General features: G+C 45.5%; 1 protein-coding gene across 1 annotated transcript in view; it reads left to right on the plus strand.

Annotated features, from left to right (window-relative positions):
- Pex14 (peroxisomal biogenesis factor 14) overlaps window positions 1-21908 on the plus strand; it is a 148873-nt gene that overhangs the window by 109755 nt on the left and 17210 nt on the right. The window contains exon 4 of the mRNA XM_057783457.1: window positions 11196-11324. Coding sequence (XP_057639440.1) covers window positions 11196-11324 — 129 coding nt within the window. The remainder of the gene's footprint in view (window positions 1-11195; window positions 11325-21908) is intronic.

The following is a 21908-nucleotide window of genomic DNA, read 5'->3' on the forward strand; positions in this document are numbered from 1 at the left end:
ATCATATATGTAAATATACACATCATATATATGTGTATATATATATATATAAATCATGTATATATACACATGCTTTTACATAGGAGCTAGTGCCTGTGATTTCTTCTGACTGGTGTAACTGAGTAACCAGGTGGCATATGTATTGTTAGAATTTTGTACCATGAGAGTCACAAACAATTACAAAAAAAGTTTCTTAGAAGGATCTTATGTAGAAGGTGGGTAAATTATCACTAAGTAAATTCCATGAAGCTATGTCTCTTACCAGGTAGCATTTGTGGGAAGTGGGAGAGACAGCCTGCACCAAGGACCTCAGACTGTGAGGCAGAGGGGAATGATGTCATGAGGGGCCAGTAGATTCAAGCCTCTGCCCCTTTTGCCTACTCTCAGGCAGGGCTCTCATCAGATAGAGTGACAGGGCCTTCCTTCACCATTTATAGTGCTGCTGTGTGGTTTTTGAAATTCTCTCCTCTTCCTTCTCTTCCTCCTTCCCACACCCCTACCTTTTGTGAAGTGTTGGGGATTGAGCCTGGGGTCTGGTGTGTGCTGGGCAAGTGCTGCTCCGTCCAGCTGTGCTTCCCTCTCACATGGCGATACTCTGACTTTCCCTTGTTCTTCTTAAAGATGACATTCGCTGTAAATATACATCAACTGTTTATGTCTTCATGTTTAAAAATGTTATGAGGGGGCTGGAGAGAGGGCTCACTGGTTAAGAGCATTGCCTGCTCTTCCAAAGGTCCTGAGTTCAATTGCCAGCAACCACATGGTGGCTCACAACCATCTGTAATGAGGTCTGGTGCCCTCTTCTGGCCTGCATACATACACACAGACAGAATATTGTATACATAATAAATAAATAAATATTTAAAAAAAATAAAAATGTTATGAGAAATTCTCAGATGAATATAAACATTTGAATAATACTCAGTTATTGAAATGTAGCACGTCACCCAATCATTAAGTTTCTTTGTTTACTTTTGTATTGTTTTCTGAGGTGTAGGGTCTCAAATTCACCTGAATCCATGGAGGACCATGAAGTCTGGTTCTTCTCCCTACACCTATGAGGTGCTGTGATGGCAGGCATGGACTACCATGCCTAGCCCTTGCTTTTATCTACCTGTCGGTCTGTCCGTCCATCCATCCGTCCGTCCATCCATCCATCCATTCACCCATCTATCTATCTAGTGGTAACATGAAGGCTGGGGATGTAGCTTACCTAGTATGTGTGAGGCCCTGAGTTCAATCCCCAGTTCTAGGGAAAAAAGTAATGATAAGCTATCTTAGTCTATAGTGTTTTGTACTATTATTATATCTTATTATTATAAAATCATTGAGTCTATGAGTGTATGAACATTTTAGAATATTATTGAGGCAGCATACCAATTGTCTTTCAGTACTTTCTCAGTTTGTTCCTCCACTATACCTTCAGACAGCAACCAACATTGTGTAAAAAGTTTTTTAACTTAAAAGTAATCAGAATTAATAACTATGCCAGTGCATTTGAATGGTAGACTGAAGTTAATACTTTGTACTTGAGCAAGAGTTGGGCTATTCTCCCCATTGATTGTAGAGTTAAGGAGAGGAGCCTGGGCCAGGTTCCAGCCTGTCTAGCAGTAGTCTGCTCCTCAGAGGAGGAGAATGCAATACCAAATGCATTTGAGCTACACACATAGTTGGTGACAAAGTCATTTATATATTGACCTATTAGGATACAAAGTGTTTTAATGTGTTTGTACAGCTTAATGTTGAGGTCTTTTTAAAATGCTGGTGTGTCCTTGGGTGTTTTAAATTTGGGGAAGTTGAATATCAAACAATAAACCTTTCTTCCAGTTATGAATTTAAGATTCAGGATGTAAAAGAAAATCCTGAAGGAACATTGTGACACTCAGGCTGTGACTGAAGAGTGAGCCCTACTGCGCTCAAGTGCCACGAGGAGGCTTTCCTCTGGGGACCGAGGTCAGCAACTCCATGGCAGAGCTGCCTCCGCGTCAGGCCGTGTGAGAACGTGGTGGCCATCCCTCATCACAAAGCACATGTTTGTTTTCTTTCAGTGCTAGAAACATGTCTGTTGCTGAAGCAAATATTTAGAGCTGAAAGAAACGATTGGGCAGCCAGGATGTGTCAAAATTGGACAGATGGTTGCCTTTTAAAAACAGTTTCAGAAAAAGGCCCCTTACCCTTGACCGCTGTGGCTGCAGCAGAGGGCTACACTAGATCTTGGAAATGTGGCCTTGTTCCCATCTCAGGTGCAAGGCCTCGCTTTGCACCTTTTCTGTCTCTGCCTTGGCTTCCCCGCTAGAAAACAGACAAGATCAGGGTTTTTGTGTTCCTGCCTCCAGACATTTGTTTTTAAAAATTTATCCAGCCAGACATGGTAGGTGACACATGCCTTTTATCTCAGTATTCGAGAGGCTGAGGAAGGTAGATTTCTGTGAGTTCAAGGCTAGCCTGGTCTGCATTGCAAGCTTCAGGCCAGGCTGGGCTATAGTGATACCCTTTTTTTTTTTTTTTTTGGTTTTTTGAGACAGGGTTTCTCTGTGGTTTTTGGAGCCTGTCCTGGAACTAGCTCTTGTAGACCAGGCTGGTCTCGAACTCACAGAGATCCTCCTGCCTCAGTGATACCCTTTTTAAAAAAGAAAGAAAATTAAAATAAAATTTAGTTTGTCCATGAAATAAAATACGTTGGATATATGTACAGCATAATTGACAGGGGGTATGCAGAAGAAATTCTACCTTCAGTCTTTGCCCCGGCTGATGGTCCCTTTCTATGTCTAACCCATGCTTCCAGTCCCCACCCTTCTCTCTCTGCATTGTGCATATCCACAGGTAAGTACATGCCTGTGTGTGAACATACCCAGGTTTACAAATAATTTATAGCTTTAGATCTTTTTCAAGGGATTTGCCATTTTTTGTTTTTATTTTAAAGTTTTTTTATAAAAAGGATTTATTATTTTGTGATCTTGTGTGTGTGTGTGTGTGTGTGTGTGTGTGTGTGTGTGTGTATGGTCACAAGTCCATAAGAGAGCATCAGATCTGGAGCTGGAGTTGCAGGCAGTTGTGAGTAGCCTGATGTGGGCACTGGGAACTGAATTCAGGTCCTCTGCTACAACACTGTGAGCTCTTAAGCACAAGTAATCCCCCCCCACACACACACACAACTTTTTTTTTCTTTTTGAGACAGAGTGTCATTATGTATAGCTCAGGATAGCCTGGACCTCAATGTTTTTTTCTAGGCTCACTATTTTTTCAGATTTTAGCCTTCCTGCTTCAGCCTCCTGAGTGCGGGGATTACAGGCATGAGCTACCATGTACAGCTTCATTTTTTTTTTAAATGTTGAACATTTATAGGGCTCACATCATGTTTTATGGTATGTGTTTTGTATAGATAATATTCGGATCAGAGTAGTATACCTGTCTCCTCAAAGAATCATTTCTTTATGGTGAAAACATTAAAATTCTCTCTGCTAGCTTTAGAAATACCATGTGCCACCTTTACCTTCAACCACCAGCTGTGCTCCTAGCGCTTCCTGCCCGTCTATGACTCAGAACCTGTGCCTTGTCACTGCCTCCCTTTGTACCTTTGGGGGGATTTGTTCTCTGACTTTGCTGTTGAAAATGTGTCATGTCAGGTGTTAGTGGACGCAGGTTCTCCAGCGTGTCCCCACTCACCCTGGGGTGGTGAGAGAGCCCTCATGGGGTGGGGTGCCTTGAACTCACAGAGATCTCCCTGCCTCTTCCTTTCCAGTGCTGGGATTAAAGGTGTGCACTTCCATGAATGGCTACTATGGGGTTTTTGTTTGTTTGTTTATTTCTTCGTCTGTAAATGAAAAGGGTAGGATGGTGGAAGAGAAAGAGAATGATATAGATCCCAAGAACTTCAAGTTTCCTTTTCGTTCTGACTTCCTTTGATTGTAAAGATGAGTTGCTATTGTTTAAAAAGCAGACAAGAGGCCGGAGGGCTATCTCAGTGGGTAAGAGTACTGACTGATCTTCCATAGGACAGGGGTTCCCAGAACCTACATGGTGGCCCACATCCATCTGTCACTCCATTCTTGGGGATCCAGTGCCTTTTTCTGGCCTTCATGGACACTGTGTGCACATGGTGCAGACATACTTGCAGGCAAAATTCTTACATACATAAGTTAAAAAGTAAATTTAAAAAGGCAGGCAAGGGACTAGAGATAGGGCTTGGTGGTTGAGAGCACTGACTGCTCTTGTAAAGGACCCGGTTTCAGTTCCCAGCATTTACGTGATGGCTCTCAACCACCTGTAGCTCCAGCTCACGGTTTCCGCCACCCTCTTCTGATGTCTGCAGACACTGCACACATGTGATGCACATGCGCACGTGCCATCAAACCACTCGCACGCCTTTAACCCCAGCACTCGGGAGGCAGAGGCAGGCGGATCTCTGTGAGTTCGAGTCCAGCCTGGTCTACAGAGTGAGTTCCAGGACAGCTAGAGAAACCCTGTCTTGACAAACCACAACCAAACCAAAACAGAACAAAAAAACACTCATGCACATAAAATAAAGAATTCTAATTTTTACAAACGTGAACAGCCTCCTCAAGTCTCTTCTGAGATGGTGCAATTTAAGTGTTGCTGAAATTGTCAGTGTCACTCAAGTGTTCATTCCTTGGGTTTCTCAGGCTTTCACAAAAGCTCACCAGACCTTGGCGTGTAAATAACTGCAAATCTCCTCGGCCTGTGAAGAGATTGCTGCAGCCTGCTGCTAAAGACCTGCGCCTTAGAGGCTGGCTGTCCTCTGACGGGAGTGGTCTGGAATCCTCCAGACCTGGTGGCAGACATGAAAAGCAACCCTCTGCGTGCTTATTTCCAGTGTAGCCAGAGAGAATTAGAAGGAAGGTGGGGGCACTTTAGGTCACAGACCTGGAAATAGGCATCATGGATGCTGATTGGAACCCCTCCGTGTTTTATACAAGAGGTCTCAATTTGTGTAACATGGAGGGGCAGCTCACTTCCGTCTTGTTCGGTAGGTATACTACTCCCCCGAGGTGCTCAATAAATTTTATAGAAAGTTCCCTCCTTATGTGGAAGGTGCTAAGCTCAGGGCGGCCAGTGTGGCTGTTATAATTTAGGGCTATGAGGGAGTACATCTGCCTTATGAATAACCTGCCAAAAGTGTACAGAAACTCTTGATCTTGCCTGTGTCATTGTACTACTGGGCTCAGGCCCTAAGACCCCAGTCTGCTTTGAAGTTCAAGCCCGGACTTGGATTTAGTTTGCTGCTGAAATGGTCCCCTTCTGTGCTGTGTTGGTAGACTTCTGAGCTTGCCTGCTGATGCTCTAGTTTTGGCCGCTAACTCCTGAGAGCTCCACACCTGGATACGACTGAGTGTTCACAGCTCCTCTGTCTCCCCAGGGACCCCCTTCCTTGGGTTGTAAGCAGAAGCCTTCCCAGGCTCTGAGTCTGTAGCTGGCAATGAAATTCGTCGTCGGCACCGGCTTCTTACTCAGTGATTTACACTGGGAGAGGTGCCTGCTGGTATCCAGGTCCTTCCATCTTTGTTTAGTTTCCTCCACACTTGATGTATTTAAAGGATGTGTTGTCTTTATGGATCACTGGGATAAGGAAGGAACTGGGCAAGTTTTAATGAGAGGCCCAAGTGCTCTGTGCTGAGATGAGAATTACATCCATGGTCAGATATCTTTCTTAACCTGGGTGGCAGGAGACAAATGTTTGGCTGTTTCCAAGGCAGCTGCTCTGCGGAGCAGTTTTCAGGATACTGAGGCAGCGTCCAGTCCCAAGGCTCAGCAGCAGCTTTTCCCCACTTGTGCGGACTCCCCTCGTTTAGGAAAGGGAAGGCTCTGGTCCTGTTCTTGAAATTACACATCAATATCAAGATGATGGGAACCAGCCCACCTCCACCTTCATTTGCATAAAAACTTTCATTCAGACTAGTGATATTTAGAACTGTTTTTCTCAAAAACCATTTTTGTTGCTTGAGAGAATAGTCATCAGCAGAGAAGAAAGTATTTGGCTTATTTGCTTAATATTTTAACCTAGCAGATTAGACAGGTTGGGGACCTGGGGGAGGGGATAAGAGAGTGGGTGGGGCAGCCCCATAAACAAGGTGATATATAATATTTTTTTTTGTTCTCCTTTTAAATAAATACCGATCAGCTTTATGTTCAGAGACAATAGGAGCCGTTGGCTTAAATTTGCAGTTTACTGTATTTATGGCTGTAATATCAAGGTGCTGCCGTCGTAATTTCATGCCCCAATGAGAAGAGCAAGGTCGAAGCAAATGCTTCCATCGGCATCTGCTAGCACACTAACTCATAAACAAGGCCCGGCTGGATCAGGTGGCACGGAATAATACAGGCTAATGAAATACAGCACAGCTTTCCATTACTGTTAGTTTTTACAGTGTCGTCATTACGTGTAATTTATGTTTAAAAAATTCAATTTTATACAAGGCACTGGGAAATAGGGGTCCACAGGTCATCCAACGACTTTTAGAGGCTCCAAGAGTCCTTATTGTACTCTACTGTTCCAACAAAATGTTAATAAAATAAAATAAAAATACTTTTTTCCTCCCCCCCCCGAACCCATTCCAAGAGAGTTGATTTTTCTTTTAATTTGGAGAATATCTTTAGCCAGCTGTCTTCCTGCCTCATCTCCTTCTGGAATGTGCCAGGCAGATAACTAGTTGTGTTCTGAGAGAGGTGACCCTCGCTCAGTCTCCAGAGTCCCAGATGAATCAGAAATGGAGGTGCTGTGGATGGAGGAAGATGATCTGAATTCTGGGTCCTTCACTGCTGCCCTTGGGTGTGGGCCTGGGGTCTGACACCCCCTCCCCACTCCTCCCATGTTCCTTTCATTCTCTGCAGTGCGATCATAAAGCACAGAACAGACTGGAAGGTGCTGCTGAGGCTCACTGCCTTGCGTACTCTCAACCCGTCCCTAGCCCCCCGTCTTGGTTGTTTGCCCTTGCACAATGCAGAGAACACTGCTGTCGTCTGTCATGTTCCACAGACATTCTCAGCTTCACCTCCACAGAGTCAGGCTGAGAACTGCCCGGCAGGCGCTGGAGTTAGTGTGGAGTTGCAGCCAGTCCCACAGAAAATAGCTCTTCCGGGTCCTGGGCTTGGCCTGAGTCTTGGGAAAGGAAGGCTGGGCATCATGTTCACCCGGTGTGCTGGGCTTTGTTTGTGTTCTAATAGAAACCTTTAGAAAAAGAGAACAGGTTTGTTTATCTGCTAGGAGATAAAAATAGGAGTCAGTTCGGATGGCAGTGCAGCCTGCCTCTGTGAGCACAAGGGTGCTGCTCCTCTTTTCCCTTCTCAATGCAGCCCCTGTGGAGAAGAAATCCTCAGCCCCGCCTGCACCGGCAGCAGTGGCAGCTTGCTGGTGTCTGGGGAAGTAGTTTGGAGGGACACAAGGGAACAAAAAAGGTGCCGAGACCTTCCCTTTTTGCAGATTAGGCAACTATGGCCTTGCAGGTGAGGTAGCAGCATTCTCTGTCCCCAGTCACAGCCTCCTGTCACTGCTCCTCTTCCCTCCTGGATAGTTCTCTTGTTCCTCCCTTTTAGTGAGAGAGTGAGTGACAGGACTCTCTGGAGTGATTCTATACCAGCAATAGGGGGTAGAATGGAACTCTAGAAAAATCACCCTGTGGTAGAAGGAAAGTTACTGCAAGGAGGATAAAATGCCAGGTCCTTGTGGTGTCAGATAACAGCAGTCTGAACCTCAACGAAGAGGAAAATATAAGCTTTATCAAAATGAACTAACGCTTCCAAAGGCAGGGAGGGTGCAGGTGGCTTGCTTGCCGCTAGCTCGCAGGATGGCAAAGTCCTTTGCTCTCTGCTCTGTTCAACCATTGCTCAGTCCCTGTGTGGTTAGATTATTCCTCACAGATAGCAATCAACTGGAAGGAAGTGTGTGTGTCTAATTTGCATGAGATTATTTAAAACAACAACAACAAAAAAGGTCTGCATTAGTCAGGGTGACGGTAAACAGCGCAAGGAGATGCCTTTTATAATATAGCCTGTGCCTGGGCTCGCAGAGCCAAGTATAATTCACTCACAATTGGCAGTTTCCTTTATTAGTCCTTTTAACCTTTTGGATTCTGCAAGGTCTCAATCAAAGATCTGCATTGTTTATCTTGTGGGTGAGTAGGAAAGCTGGGACCAGGGCATCTGGGTGTTTATGCATGGGCCCTCTGGCAACAACTCATCCTAGAGGTAGGGGCATCTCTGTACCAGGAACCAGTGGCTGGGAGAAGTGAGGGACCCCCTGCTTGGCCTTGCTGCATCCCATGTGGATCACCGGGGGCTCTGTAGAGTCCGTAAACTGGCCAGTGCTGCCTGAGCTGGGGACACCCAGAGAAGCACATGGATGCCCGTTTGTCACTCTGGTGCTGTTAAAATGTTATCCAGTTATCATGTGCAGCTCTAACGCGGGGTTTAAAACCCCATGTTTTTATAGTTCCATGAACTAGTTACTGGCTCTTAACCTACAAATGGGGTTCAGGGTGGCAGGAGAGAAAGGAATTGAATCTTTCTCTAAACCTGGACAGACTCAAGACTGAAGCTCTGAGTCTGCCGTCTGATGTTTGTAACTCTGGTTGTCATCTGCCTCACTGCTCTCCAGGACAAGTTTAATCTGGGCAGTCCTCACCCTGCCTCCGGCTTTTCATCTGCTGAGTGGGGCTATGGCTGAGAGAACTTTCCAACTCTAAAGTTATACTCCTTTCTCTCCTCTCCTCTCCTCTCCTCTCCTCTCCTCTCCTCTCCTCTCCTCTCCTCTCCTCTCCTCTCCTCTCCTCTCCTCTCCTCTCCTCTCCTCTCCTCCTCCCTCCTCCCCTCCCCTCCCCTCCCCTCCCCTGCCCTGCCCTCCCCTCCCCTGCCCTCCCCTCCCCTCCCCTCCTCCCTTCCTTTCTTCCTTCATTCTAAAGAAATGACTCATTTATTAAAATGGAATCAGAATGCTGATTCTCCTGGAGAACTAGGTAGGGAGAATTCCAGCCAGAATAGATTTAAAGCATCAGATGATAAGGGTTCTGAGAGCAAGAACCTGGAAGGAAGTGCTGATGGCATTTAAACTGTCGCCTCACTGGTGGGCGGCAGGGGCAATGCAAGGTGTGTTTTATTAGGAAAATAGGCTCCTGAAAGCTCAGGGCCAGAGGGCAGAACAAGAGGCACAAAGTCCTGTTCCTTTAACCAGCTCTAGCTCGCAAGGCTGAGGCACAGCCTGCAACTTGCTGTATATTTCCCCAGCGTTGAACATTATCGTACTTGTTTATATTTGAAGGAGCCAAAAGGGAGAATGAGACTGCAACTGAATGCTCCTTTTGGGAAAATTATCCTCATTTGCAGCCAGCAGCTGACAAGGCACACGATCCACCAGGTCTCTAGAATTCCATGGTGTGCCAATGACCAGCAGCCTGTGCTGACGTCGCAGGTGCTGCTCCCTTCTCCCTGTGAACTGGTACAGCAGCGTTCTTCTTCCAGCACTTGGACAGGAGCGCCCCTTCCTAGTTAGGGTGAGCACTTGGCAGTGACTGACAGGAGAAAGAGCCTGAGAGGCATAAGCTGTACGGAGCTGTGTCCTCCAATTTTGCCTGGCTTGTCTGTCTGTCCTAACCCTGTTCTGGGGGCAGAGACAACTCATTTGTGGCAAGCTACGGAGGCAAGAAGTGGGGCACCTTGTCCAGCCCGGATCTGAGATGCTCTGTTATGTGATCACCTGCCCCCCTCTAGGCGAATGCTCCCGCAGTTCCCTTGACTGACAGCAGTGGTGCTCGCTTGCTTCCTGCTAGAAGTGCTGCTGCAGCACCCGAGAGAAAGGTCAAGGGCCGCTGGAATAGTCGAGGCACTCCCTTGACCATTTGCGGTAGGGCATGAACAGTCTGAGGGACAGTGGGAGTCCACTCAGGCCAATGTGATGCAGGGCAGAGCTGCGCTCTGAAGCATTAATGCGCACCATGTATTAGCCCCCAGGCACAGTGTACGAGGCACCACACTTTGAAGTTGCTGATCTTCAGAACCGCCTGTACTTCACCCACCCCTAGGGGCAAGTATACCATGCTGTGGGCCTCTAATGGAGAGCTGCTGACCAGATGTGGAAAAGCTCTCGGCCCAGGTTTAAAAGCTCTGTGTTGCGGCTTCAGTGGATATTGGGATTCCCGGAACAGCCTGGACCAGCTCGAGCTGTCACACTAGCGGTGACCTCTTACCCGCTTTCCCAGCTGCCGTAGAGGCTCTCTTGTACACAGCATTGTTTCCTGGGTGGGGCCTGTGGGACTCTTGTTGCACACCTGTGGGCTCCACAGTTCCCTTCTGCTATTCTGTGCTTTGGTCAGTGCTGTCACCAGTAGTCACCCAGTCAGCCTTGGGCCCCTGAGAATCTCTCTGTGTGCTCAGCCTTCTGGGACTAGGGTCTTGGTGGGCTTTCACTTGCCTTCCATTTCTTAGGAAAATCCTCTACACATGCCATAGCCACTGCAGATGGCGCCCGCGGTTTCCTGATGCCCCGTGTGCATTGTAGTTTAGAGTATCGGAGGATTAAAGAAAGAGGGGAAAAGAAACTAGCCAAGGGCGGTCCAGGCAGCCCGTGATAGGGTAGAGCAATAATCATCCAAAAGTGTGGGCCTGGTCTTGTTTTGATCTGTTTTCTTGTTTTATTTTCTTCTTTACATTCTATATCCCATTCATACTAATCACAGTCAGTCCTGATTTTTCTTTTTATTTCTGCATTTGTCATAAAATAAAGCAAATTATTCCCGTCTTCGGAAACGATCTAGACTAATTAGTCGTCTCACCCAATAATTAGTTTTTTGTTTCCCTGTCTGTTTTCATGCATTATTGTTAGTTTTTTCCCCTCTTTTTTTAACACCATTACAGATTAAAATGAGCCACATTTGCAGTTGATGGTATCTGTTTTCGGGGGAAGAATGGAGAATTGCAGTATGGAGCGACTTCAAAGGCAGCAATAAACTCAAGGATAAATTAAGGAAATTGAATGAGCCACATTTGGAAGCAGTGTTGAGGCTAATATTCTGTCGCTTAAGGTTAAATTGCAGCTGAGAGAGGTTCCCGAGAATCCGAAATCGAGCAGGCAGCATACTCGAATGCAAGGCACTCCGTGGCCGTCAGGCCCTCCTGCAAAGGAAGGCTTGCTGCAGTGTGGATGCTGGCGAGGTCCTCACCTGTGTCCTTTGCTCTTCTCCCCACAGGACTGACAGATGACGAGATTGACCTGGCTTTCCAGCAGTCAGGCACTGCCACAGATGAGCCTCCATCCTTGGGCTTGGCTACGCCAGTGGCTCCTATCCAGCCCCCTCACCTCATCCCGCAGCCATACAGTAAGTCACCTGTTCCATGTCCTGCTGAACTGGGACTGGGACTCAGGACACTGGGGAAGAGCAGGGCCCCACCGCTCCCATCACAGCAGACTGGGAGAGCTTGACTTTTCTAGGAAAAAACCAGCACACCTGTGTTTGTCTAGAGCCAGTTGTAAGTATGTGACAGAGGTTTCAGGGCTAATGAAGCCAGCCTTTGTGTTGTCGCAGTGGTCAGTTCTGCACCTTCTTCTTACCCAGTGGTTTTGAGCATCACTTCCCTAACACAGGCATGGGAGTGAGTGGGTTCTCCTCTGCCCATGGAAGTAATTTGCTCCTAATTTTATTTTTAAACTGAATATTCATAGGTTTGGGTCAGCCTTCGCTCCCTTGTCCTGACTCCACTGTGTGCATTCATGTGGTGACAGAATCTCGGGTAATTTCAGATTAAGTACAAAGGTCCTTTAATGATGACATGGGATCTTGGCGGAGGGGAGTTTGTTTTTAAATGGAGGTTGCTGTAGTAACAGATACAGTGCTATGCATCCATGCAAACAAGAACATCACCTCTTCTGTAAGTCATGTGGAAAATTCTAAAAAAGTTACCATTATCTCCAAAGCCATAAGAAACAGCCTCGATTTGTTTCTTTCCCATAACTCAGCAGAGGCTCTATTGTCTTTCAAGTCTCTTCTAAAATTGTCTTCATTTTAATTCTTTAGAAGTTTTACTTTTTTTCAAAAAGTGATTTAAGAGAGTTCAAGACCAGATTTTAAAGGGTATATTTTTTAAAAATGGCAGGTTCAGCTGGGCAGTGGTCATGCACACCTTTAATCCCAGCACTTGGGAGGCAGAGGCAGGTAGATCTCTGTGAGTTCAAGGCCAGCCTGGTCTACAGAGCGAGTTCCAGAACAAACAGGACGGTTTCGCAGAGAAACCTTGTCTCAAAAAGAAAAAAAAATTAAAGTGACAGGTTCATTTTGGTCCCAGAACACGTGGACTAAAGCCCTCTTCCTTCTCCCCTTATCAGCATTTTCTCTTGGCTTGCCTGCAGCTGGGTAGGTGATCTCTCTCCTGCAGACACAGCCAGTAGGGTGTTCTCTCCTGCGGTCAGGTGGGGGCTAGGCTGCTGTGTGCATCACAAGTTGTATTTAGAGAGTCCTTTGCTTTCTGGATAAAGCTGAGTGGCGAAGCCAGAATACATACACCCATGTGTCTTGTCCTTCTGTGTCTGGCCTGAACCTTTGAGACCCCAGGAGCAGGCTTCTGCCGTTTGTGAGCAGGGGACTCATTTCTCTTTCCCAGTCCAAATCCTCTCGATCTGTTGTGTAGGCTTTGGACCCTAAACATACTTTTTGACCAAAGGCTAAGTAAGTGTCCATACTTTTCAGAGTTGTGTCCCTGAGCCCAGCCATTTAATAGGATTTGTTGAGGATAGGCAGTGGCAGCTGGGGTGCAGAATTGTCTAAGCACATCTGTTGCGTTCCAGCTGTTTCCTCCCACTGCTTAATACCAGACAGGTCTCTCTGCTACTTGAAAACTTCCTGCTCGGAACAAATTGTTCTGCTTGGTCACAGAGTGGCATCAAACATCATAAGCTTGCCTGCCTTCTGGAAGCGCAAAGAGTTAACTAGTAGTTTTTCTGGCCAGCAGCAGCAATTGAGTCTGCAGTCTCCTTCAAGATTCCTGGCTTAGAGTCTGTTAGTCTCCTGGCCCTAACAATAACACATATCTCTTAGAGGTAGGCTTCCTCCTGCTTTGACACCAGCACAGAAACAATGGGGATGATAATTTTTAACCCTGGAGTTTTCAGTTGTCACCATCGAGCTTCATACTTCGCGTTCCGTTACATTTTCCTTTCAGCTCTGGGGTCCCTGCTCTTCACTGCTGTACTTTTGCCAAGAGGTGTCAAAACTACTCAAAAAAAAAAAAGGGCAAAAAAAAAGCTTGATTTTGATTAATATAGAGAAACAAGACTTTGCCTGACTGATAATAAAACTGATAAATGACATTTGAATTACTTGTAGCGGTAATTTATTACATAAAATATCTTTTATTTGACATGCGATTAGTTGCTGGAAGCATCACTCAATCTGACTAGTTTAACATGCTCTGAAATGAACCCCAGTAAAAACCAGGGCTGTTGGCTGCTGGCGTTATGAAATATACTAATCCCGGAGTGAGGAAAAAAATCTGACTTTAAATATTTAAATGATTAATTGGGTATATATATATAAAAATTTTTTTTTCCTCTCTAACCCCCTTAATTACAAGCAAACTCAGGGGAGTTTCTGAACTAGGTGTGCAATCTGCATGCTTATCACCGAGGCACTGTCTGCGTCTGGGAGGGATTTATGGCCTCTGTTCATGTGTGTTCCTGGGGGTTCTATACCTAGATCCACAGCAGTCCTTTCCTTCCTATTTCTCAGCTGCTTAAGGACTTTTCACCTATGAGCCCAAGTCTAGAAAATGGGTTTCCCTCAGCCCAGCCCCAAATGCTCTTGTGTCAGGGTTAGGGTCTCTTGAGAACACTTGGAGAAGCTGGCATATGCAGACCTTTATCTCCTGACCTGGCCCAGTGGCCATGGCTGCTGGGTGCCTCCTGTGCTATCTTTGCTTTCTGGTGAGTGTGTTTGACCTTGAAAGTTAGTGAATGCCAGCAACGAAGAGAACACAGGATAACTCCCAGAAGGCACTGTGTTTCGGTGTGTGAGCACCTACTACAGTTCGGTGTGTGAGCACCTACTAGATGCTCAGCTCTGAATTATGGGAGAGCTTCAAAGCATGATCTTTCAGAATTTTACAGGCTCTTAAGAAAAAGAGAATAATATCAGACATTGTGAGTTAATGCCAAAATTAATTATACTGACAAAAATTTCTATAAGATTACAGAAAAGAGAAAAATTAATGTGGGCTAAGGAAGTCAGGAGGCTTTGTGAAAATGGCAGGAGGTGACACTGGGAAGCCTGTGTCACCTAGTAGAAGAATGAACCCGTGTTTGAGGGCTTCAGAGAAAGTCAGGCAGAGCTCAGGAAAAGCCAGGCTAGCATCCAAGAAGAAATCTGATACTCTGTTTTTCTCCCTTTGGTTTCATTGTTTGACTTTGCTTCAAAGCTCTGTGTGTGCATCCACAAGCCCTGTGGATAGGTTCTGGGTCCTGCTTCATGCTGAGCTCAGTGATTGGTGCTGAGCTGTCTTGTTCCCGCCCAGAGGGACAAAGCACCAAGGGGCGCTGAGGTATAAGCAGGGCCAGTGTAAATTTTATGAGGCAGTACTGGACTCCAGCATTTGCTCTCATTTTTGATGGACAGTGGGACCCCTTGAGAGACTAGCCTGAGCTCTAGTTGCCTGGGGCTGGCAGAGAGCTTTGAATCATTTGATTAGAAGTCCTGAGAGAAAATTCTTGTCAGTTTGCTCCTGTTACAGTCCTATTAGTAACATACTTAACCCCATTTTCTTAACCCATTGAGCAGGCACTCATCATTGAGGGACTCCCGTATCCCGGGTGCTGTGCTAGACCTCTGGGACAAAGGTCATTAACAAGATCTGTTAGTTTCCCATTGCTAAGACTTGAGAGAGTCAACTTAGAAAGAGAAAAAGGGTCGGGTGGTGGAGGCTCACACCTTTAATCCCAGCACTGGGGAAAGCAGAGGCAGGTGGATCTCCATGAGTTCAAGGCCAGCCTGGTCTATAGAGCAAGTTCCAGGACATCCAGGGCTACACAGAGAAATGTGGTCTCGGAAACCAAACAAAGAAAGAGAGAGAGAGAAATTCTTTTCGGTGGGGCTCCAATCTGCTGCTACCCTGGTGCTGGGCTCTCTGGCTGTGGGTGTTGGGTGACAATGACAGGGAGCATGTAATAGAGAGAAACTGCTGGTGTCACGGCCAGAGATGAAAGGAAGGAAAGGGTCTCGGGCCCTGTGTCACTCCACAGTGGCTGAAGGTCTCACTACCTCCTGAGAGCACTGGGAAACAAACTAAACCATAGCAGAAGCCTGGCCGCTCTCTGAGGTTGCCCCCATCTAGTGGGAAAGACAGTTAAGCCGGCATGTCAGTGCCTAGGAGGCAGGACCAAGGGAGGAGGCTGGTGTAGAAGAGGGGAAGGGGTGCTCTTGAGAGCAAAAGCTTCACTGACCCCATGGGTGACAGGTTCAGTGTTCTGACAGGATGAACAAGAGCGCAAAGACAGGAAACTGCATGATGACCTTAAGGATCTCTGGGTGATCTGAGAAGCTGTAGCGTGCTGGAAGAGGCAAAAAAAAAAAAAAAATCTTAGCCGTCTCTGACAGAGGATAGGCAGCAACAGACAGGGAGAGCTAATGTTGTTTGTTTTAGAGTTGGACACAGGGGGTGTGCCTGCCTGAGTCTCTCTTGCCCTCCTTGACATCTTTGTCCAGCAGCACATTGCTTTTCCCCAAGGCTGGAGTCTGCAGTCCACTCCTTCAGGGCATCTTCTCAGTACTTCATTCTGACCTGATGGAGGCGCCCTGTGGCTCTCACACCCTTGTTCCCTACCACTGTGCACTTCAGTGTCTTTTATATTAGTCTGAGTCCTGAGGCTTTTTAAAAACTCTAGTGGCCTGAGGCTCTGACTTAGCATGTCTAGAAATGCTTTTGCCTGGACGAACTGTGGTGGGAATGTGCGTGAGAACTGAGAAGAGATGCTTGGTGACAGTGCCCATTTGGTCACCAGCCCACTGGCCAGGCCGTTTTCATGCCCAGTCCATGTAGGCTGCTCTGGGCAGGTTGTGGAAACAGTATTCAGGAGGCCTGGCGTTTGGGGAGGGACAGAGATGAGTTGCCACTGCTGCACCGTGCAACGATGGGCTTGCGAGTTTCCTGGCAGTGTGCAGGAGCAAAGGTTTGGAATTCCAGAATGGTCGTCTTCAGAGTCCCCAAAGGATGAGGCTTGAACTGGCTTTGCATGTCACTAAGTCAAGGCTACATTTCAGAAAATAGGTTTTCTGCTACCTAAACATAGGGCATCTAGCTCACCATGGAGGCTCTGCTGTCTTCAGGGACCCAGGTCTGCATCCTTGACAGCTTGCTGGCATCCATCTTGTCCTGCCCACCTGCTCCAGCCCCAAATGCCTCATCTGCCACTACCAACCTACAGGAAGGAAAAGGATCACAGCTGCCTCCCAAGGACACCTAGGAATTTCCATATCCTCTTATCCTCCGCATGCTGACAAGAGTGTGGTTGCATCATCTTCCCATCTACAACGGATGCTGACAAATTGGGGGCAGTCATTGGAGGCTATGCCTATCCAAGTTGCTCCTGCCCTCCTTATCATGTACCCAGCAAGGTGTCGTTGGAGCTGACATGAGCGCTTACACACAAGGTATTGTTACCTGGGCCTAGACAGGCTCCGGTGGCTAGTACTGTGGTATTTAGAAAGGTTTAGCTGGCATATTAGGAAGGTAGGACTTGCTACTTTATTATCACTCTTTATAACATCTAAATGTTAGATTCTTTTGTATAAGTCAAGCATTTTCAGGCGTGAGTTTTCAGGCTGTGTTAGAATCCTTGGGTCATATTTCTCCCTTGATTTCAGCCGCAAATGCCTAGGGAAAACTTTTAGTATTATTGGGTTTTGCTCTCAGCCACCACTAATTTCCTTGAAAAAACATTGAACAGGGGTATGTGTGTGTGTGTGTTGATCTTTATTGAGGGTAGTTTACATGAAATAAAATGCACCTATTGTAATTGCACCATCTGAGTTTTGAGTGTGCACTTCAGGTAAACATCACTGTATTACAGAACATCTCTAGTACCCCCAAAAGGTTCTCTTGTGCCCCATTTCCAGTCACTCCAGCCCCATCCTGCCTCCAGGGCAACGACTGTGCTGCTTTTTCTTACTGCCTGTTAGATCTTTGTTTCCTGAGTTTTGTATAAGTGGAATCATATGGCATGTATGCTTTAGTCTAGTCTCTCTGCCCAGCATAGTGCTGAGATATATCCAGGTTGCCGTGCATGTCAGAAGTTGCTTCATTTTATTACTGAGCCGCATCCCACTGTATGGAAGGATGTATCACTGTTTATCCACTCAGCAGCTGATGGACTTTGGGTTGTTTCCAGTTTTTAGCCATTATGAATAAAACTCTTGTGAGCATTCCTGTTGAAGTCTCTGTGTACTTTTCTCTCTCTTGGGTGAATGCCTAGGAGGAGAATTGCTGGTTTGTATGTTAAGTGTATGTTTAACCTTATAAGAAGCTGGTAAACTGTATTCCAGAGTGGTTATCCTGTGTCAGCTTCCCCCTAGCAGCCTCGGCTGCAGCAGCTGGTGTTTTCAGCTGGGAGCCATGGCAGTTGGTTGTCCTTCTATCATGTGGTCTCTGGGGAATGAACTGAACTTGGCAGCCCTGGCAGCAAGCACCTTTACCATGTTGAACCATTTCACCAGCCCCTCAAACAGTTTTTTTAGAACTATTGGAGTATATTTTATATATCACAAGACTTACCCATTTCAGGTGTACAATTCAGTGCTTTTAGTAACTCGGCTCGGGTACAACAGTTGCCATAGACCCACTTTAGATAATTCTTATGCTCACATAGGACCCTTTGGAGCCATTCACTATAAACCCTTGTTCCTACCGTTTTCCCTAGGTAACCACTAATCTAGTGTAGGAGGTCCTTCTGTCTTTGTGTTGCTTTCATTGTTTAATAAAGAAACTGCTTTGGGCCCTTGATAGGGCAGAACTTAGGTAGGCGGGGAAAATTAAACGGAATGCTGGGAAGAAGAAAGCAGAGTCAGAGAGATGCCGTGGATCCTCTGCCTGTTGTAATGGACACTGTTAGAATCTTTCCTGGTAAGCCACTGCCACATAGCAATATACAGATTAATAGAAATGGGTTAAACCAAGATATGAGAGTTAGCCAATAAGAGGCTAGAATAATGGGCCAAGTAGTGATTTAATTATACAATTTCTGTGTGGTTATTTCGGGGCTAAGCTAGCTGGGTGGCCGGGACAAACAAGCGGCTCTCCCCTTGCAACAATTGGTGCCCAACGTGGGGCCCAAACCCATGACTCTGAGATTAAGAGTCTCATGCTCTACCGACTGAGCTAGCCAGGCAGCCAGGACGAGAAAGCGGCCCTCTCCTTGCAACACTAGTCTACTTTCCATCACCATAAGTCCACTTCTTCCCGGCTATTTAGGTAAATGGAATTACAGAGTGGGTGATTTCTGTGCTTGGCTTCTTTTTCTTAGTATAATGGTTTTGAGGTCCAGCCACATTGCAGCGTTCCTTTTCACTTCATTGTATTAACGGTCCTTATTTTGTGCACCAGATGAAGGGCAGTATATGACTTCCTGCTTGTGTTTTTGGTTCTTTGCATCCTGTGAGTTGAACCTGGAGCCTTGTACATGCTAGGCAAGTACTCTACTGCTTCTCTGTCTTTGGCCCTGTTTTGGGCTGGCACATATAATGCTCCTGAGAAGATTGGTGTGCAAGTCTTATGTGGACACATGCTTGAATGGATGGTGTCTACATGGAATTGCTGGATACCAAGTTTCTGATTTCTGGATCTTAGTTATTTTCTTTCTAATCAGTTTTCTCAAGTACGATATGCATGTAGTAAGAGTCTGGGTTTTTCAGTATCCAATTTGATAAATTTTAACTCATTTTTTTAGTGTAACCATCACTGCAATTACAATACAGAAAATTCCAAAAGGAGCATATGTAGATTCTATTATCCTAAAGAGTTTCTTTGTACCTTTATCACTGTGTCTTGTTTCTGGTAACTACCAGTCTGTGCCTTGTTAATAAAAAAATGGAGTACAGACCTAAACAGAGAACTCTCAAGAGAGGAATCTAAAATGGCCGAAAGACACTTAAGGAAATGTACGACATTCTTAGTCATCAGAGAAATGCAAATCAAAACAACTCTGAGATTCCATCTTACGCCTGGTAAAAATGGCCAAGGTCAAAACCACTGATGACAACTTATGCTGGAGAGGTTGTGGGGTAAAGGGAACACTCCTGCATTGCTGGTAGAAATGCAAGCTGGCACAGCCCCTTTGGATGTCAGTATGGTGATTTCTCAGAAAATTAGGAAACAACCTTCCTCAAAACCCAGCAATACCACTTTTGGGTACATATCCAAAGGATGCTCAATTGTGCCACAAGAACATGTGTTCAGCTATGTTCATAGCAGCATTGTGTGTCATAGCTAGAACCTGGAAACAACCTAAATGCTCCTCAGCCGAAGAATGGAAAAGGAAAATGTGGTACATTTACACAATGAAATACTAGACAGAAGAAAAAATAACGACATCTTGAATTTTGCAGGCAAATGGATGGAGCTAGAAAACATCATCATAAGTGAGGTAACCCAGACCCAGAAAGACAGTTTCACTTGTACTCACTCATAAGTGGTGTTTAAACACAAAGCAAAGAAAACCGGCCCACAAATTCACAATCCCAGAGAACCTAGACAACAGTGAGGACTCTAAGAGAGACTTACATAAATCTAATCTACATGGGAAGTAGAAAAGGACAAGATCTGAGTAAATTGGGAGCATGGGGACCATGGGAGAGGATTGGAGGGGAGAGTTAGGGAGGGGAGCAGAGAAAAAATGTAGAGCTCAATAAAAATTAATAAAAAAAGAAAGAAAGGAAGAAAGAAAGAAAGAAAGAAAGAAAGAAAGAAAGAAAGAAAGAAAGAAAGCTGTGTCTTTCAAGATCTCCTGAGTAAATTGCAAGCATGGGGACCATGGGAGAGGGTTGAAGGGGAGCAGAGAGGCAGGGAGGGGGGCAGAGAAAATGTAGTGCTCAATAAAATAAAATAAAGCTGTGTCTTCTCACAAGCTTCATTTATGTTCAGGTTACATATGTGTAGTTTCTATGCTTAGTTTATTACCATAAATGCTTTAAAAATTGACCCATACATACATTACATATTTCACGCACGCACACACACACACACACCCCGTGAATGTGTGTGACAGAGAGAGAGACAGAGAGAAAAGAAAGAAACAGGAGAGAGAGTATCGTGTCATAAGAAACCCTATGGAGTAGAGGTCAAAGAACAAGCCAGCTCTTTCCTACTGTCTGTATTGTAAAGACTAAACACAGGACACCAGACTTGGTGGCAAGTGTCTCTACCCACTGTGCTATCTTCAGGACCTCCATGATGGGAGTTTTTGGGTTTTTTTTTTTTTTTTGATTTTTCGAGACAGGGTTTCTCCGTAGCTTTTGGTTCCTGTCCTGGAACTAGCTCTTGTAGACCAGGCTGGCCTCGAACTCACAAAGATCCCCCTGCCTCTGCCTCCCAAGTGCTGGGATTAAAGGCGTGCACCACCACCGCCCGGCTAATGATGGGAGTTTTAAGGTTTGTGTGTTTGTTTTGCAGTTCTGCATCTCCTTGCTGGAATTCGGTTCTCTCAGTTTTAAGTTTAGCTGTCCTAACATTATGTAGCAGGATTCACTGTGGTTTAACTTTGCATTTCATATACTGACGAGGGATGCCAATCATATTTTCAGGGTCACATTTTTTTTTATTTTATGTGTATGAGTATTTTGCTTGCATGTACATTTGTGTACCACATGTGTACCTGGTGCTGAAGAGGCCAGAAAGGGGCATCAGATCCCCTGGGACTGGAGTTACAGACTCTGTGTAAGTGATAGGAACAGAATCTGGGTCCTCTGTAAGAACAGCCAGTGCTCTGAACTGCTGAACCCTCCCTCCTTCAGATTCCTCCCAGTTGTTCATAGTCCTTTATGAAGACTCTTGCAGTCTTCCAACCTTTTAAATGATGCCTTGTCTTTGATTTGTTGAGTTGCTAGACTTTGTCGATATTCCAGTCCCTCCTGTTTGCATCGCTTGTTCTCCCAGTCTGTGACCCACCTTTTCATTTTTGTGATGGTTCCTTTAGTTGACTTCCATTTCTTCAGTTGTTTAGCTTTTTATGATGTAACGAGTCTTTCTTTATCCACCAGCCAGCTCCCAAATAATGACATGGAGACTGATTACTAATTATGAAAGCTGGGCCTTAGCTTAGGCTTGTCCCACTAGTTCTTATAGCTTAAAGTATCCCATTTATATTAATCGACATTTTGCTTCGTGACTTTTTACCTTTCTTTTATTCTGTGTGTCTTGATTCCCTCCATGTCTCATTGGTGTCTCAATTATCTCCTCCTCTTCCTTTTTCTTCCCAGAAATCCTACCTGTACCTCCTGCCTGGCTATTGGCCGTTCAGCTTTTCTTACACTAATCATAACAACACATTTTCACAGAGTGTACAAAAATCCCACAACATTATGGCCCACACTTTTTATGTCTTTTCCTGTCCCAAGACTTCTGTGTTTTCTGTTTTCATATGGAATCTGTATGGCTATGTAGTTTTTGTTCTTTGCTCATGTGACCCATGCAGCATTAATTTTTGCATACAGTGTAAACTCATGACTTTTTTATGTGGATTTTCACTTCTTCCAATGCCATTATCACAGGTTGTCCTTTCTCCCACAGGATGACCTTGGCTTCTTTGTTAAAAATCAGTTAGTCATCAACATGGTCTATTTCTGATCTCTTCTGGATTCTCTTTAATTAGGCTGGTGTGTGTGTGTATGTGTGTGTATGTGTGTGTGTGCACGCGCATGCACATGAAA

This window comes from Chionomys nivalis, chromosome 11 (genome assembly GCF_950005125.1).
Source record: "Chionomys nivalis chromosome 11, mChiNiv1.1, whole genome shotgun sequence".
NCBI classification, from domain to species: Eukaryota; Metazoa; Chordata; class Mammalia; order Rodentia; family Cricetidae; genus Chionomys; species Chionomys nivalis.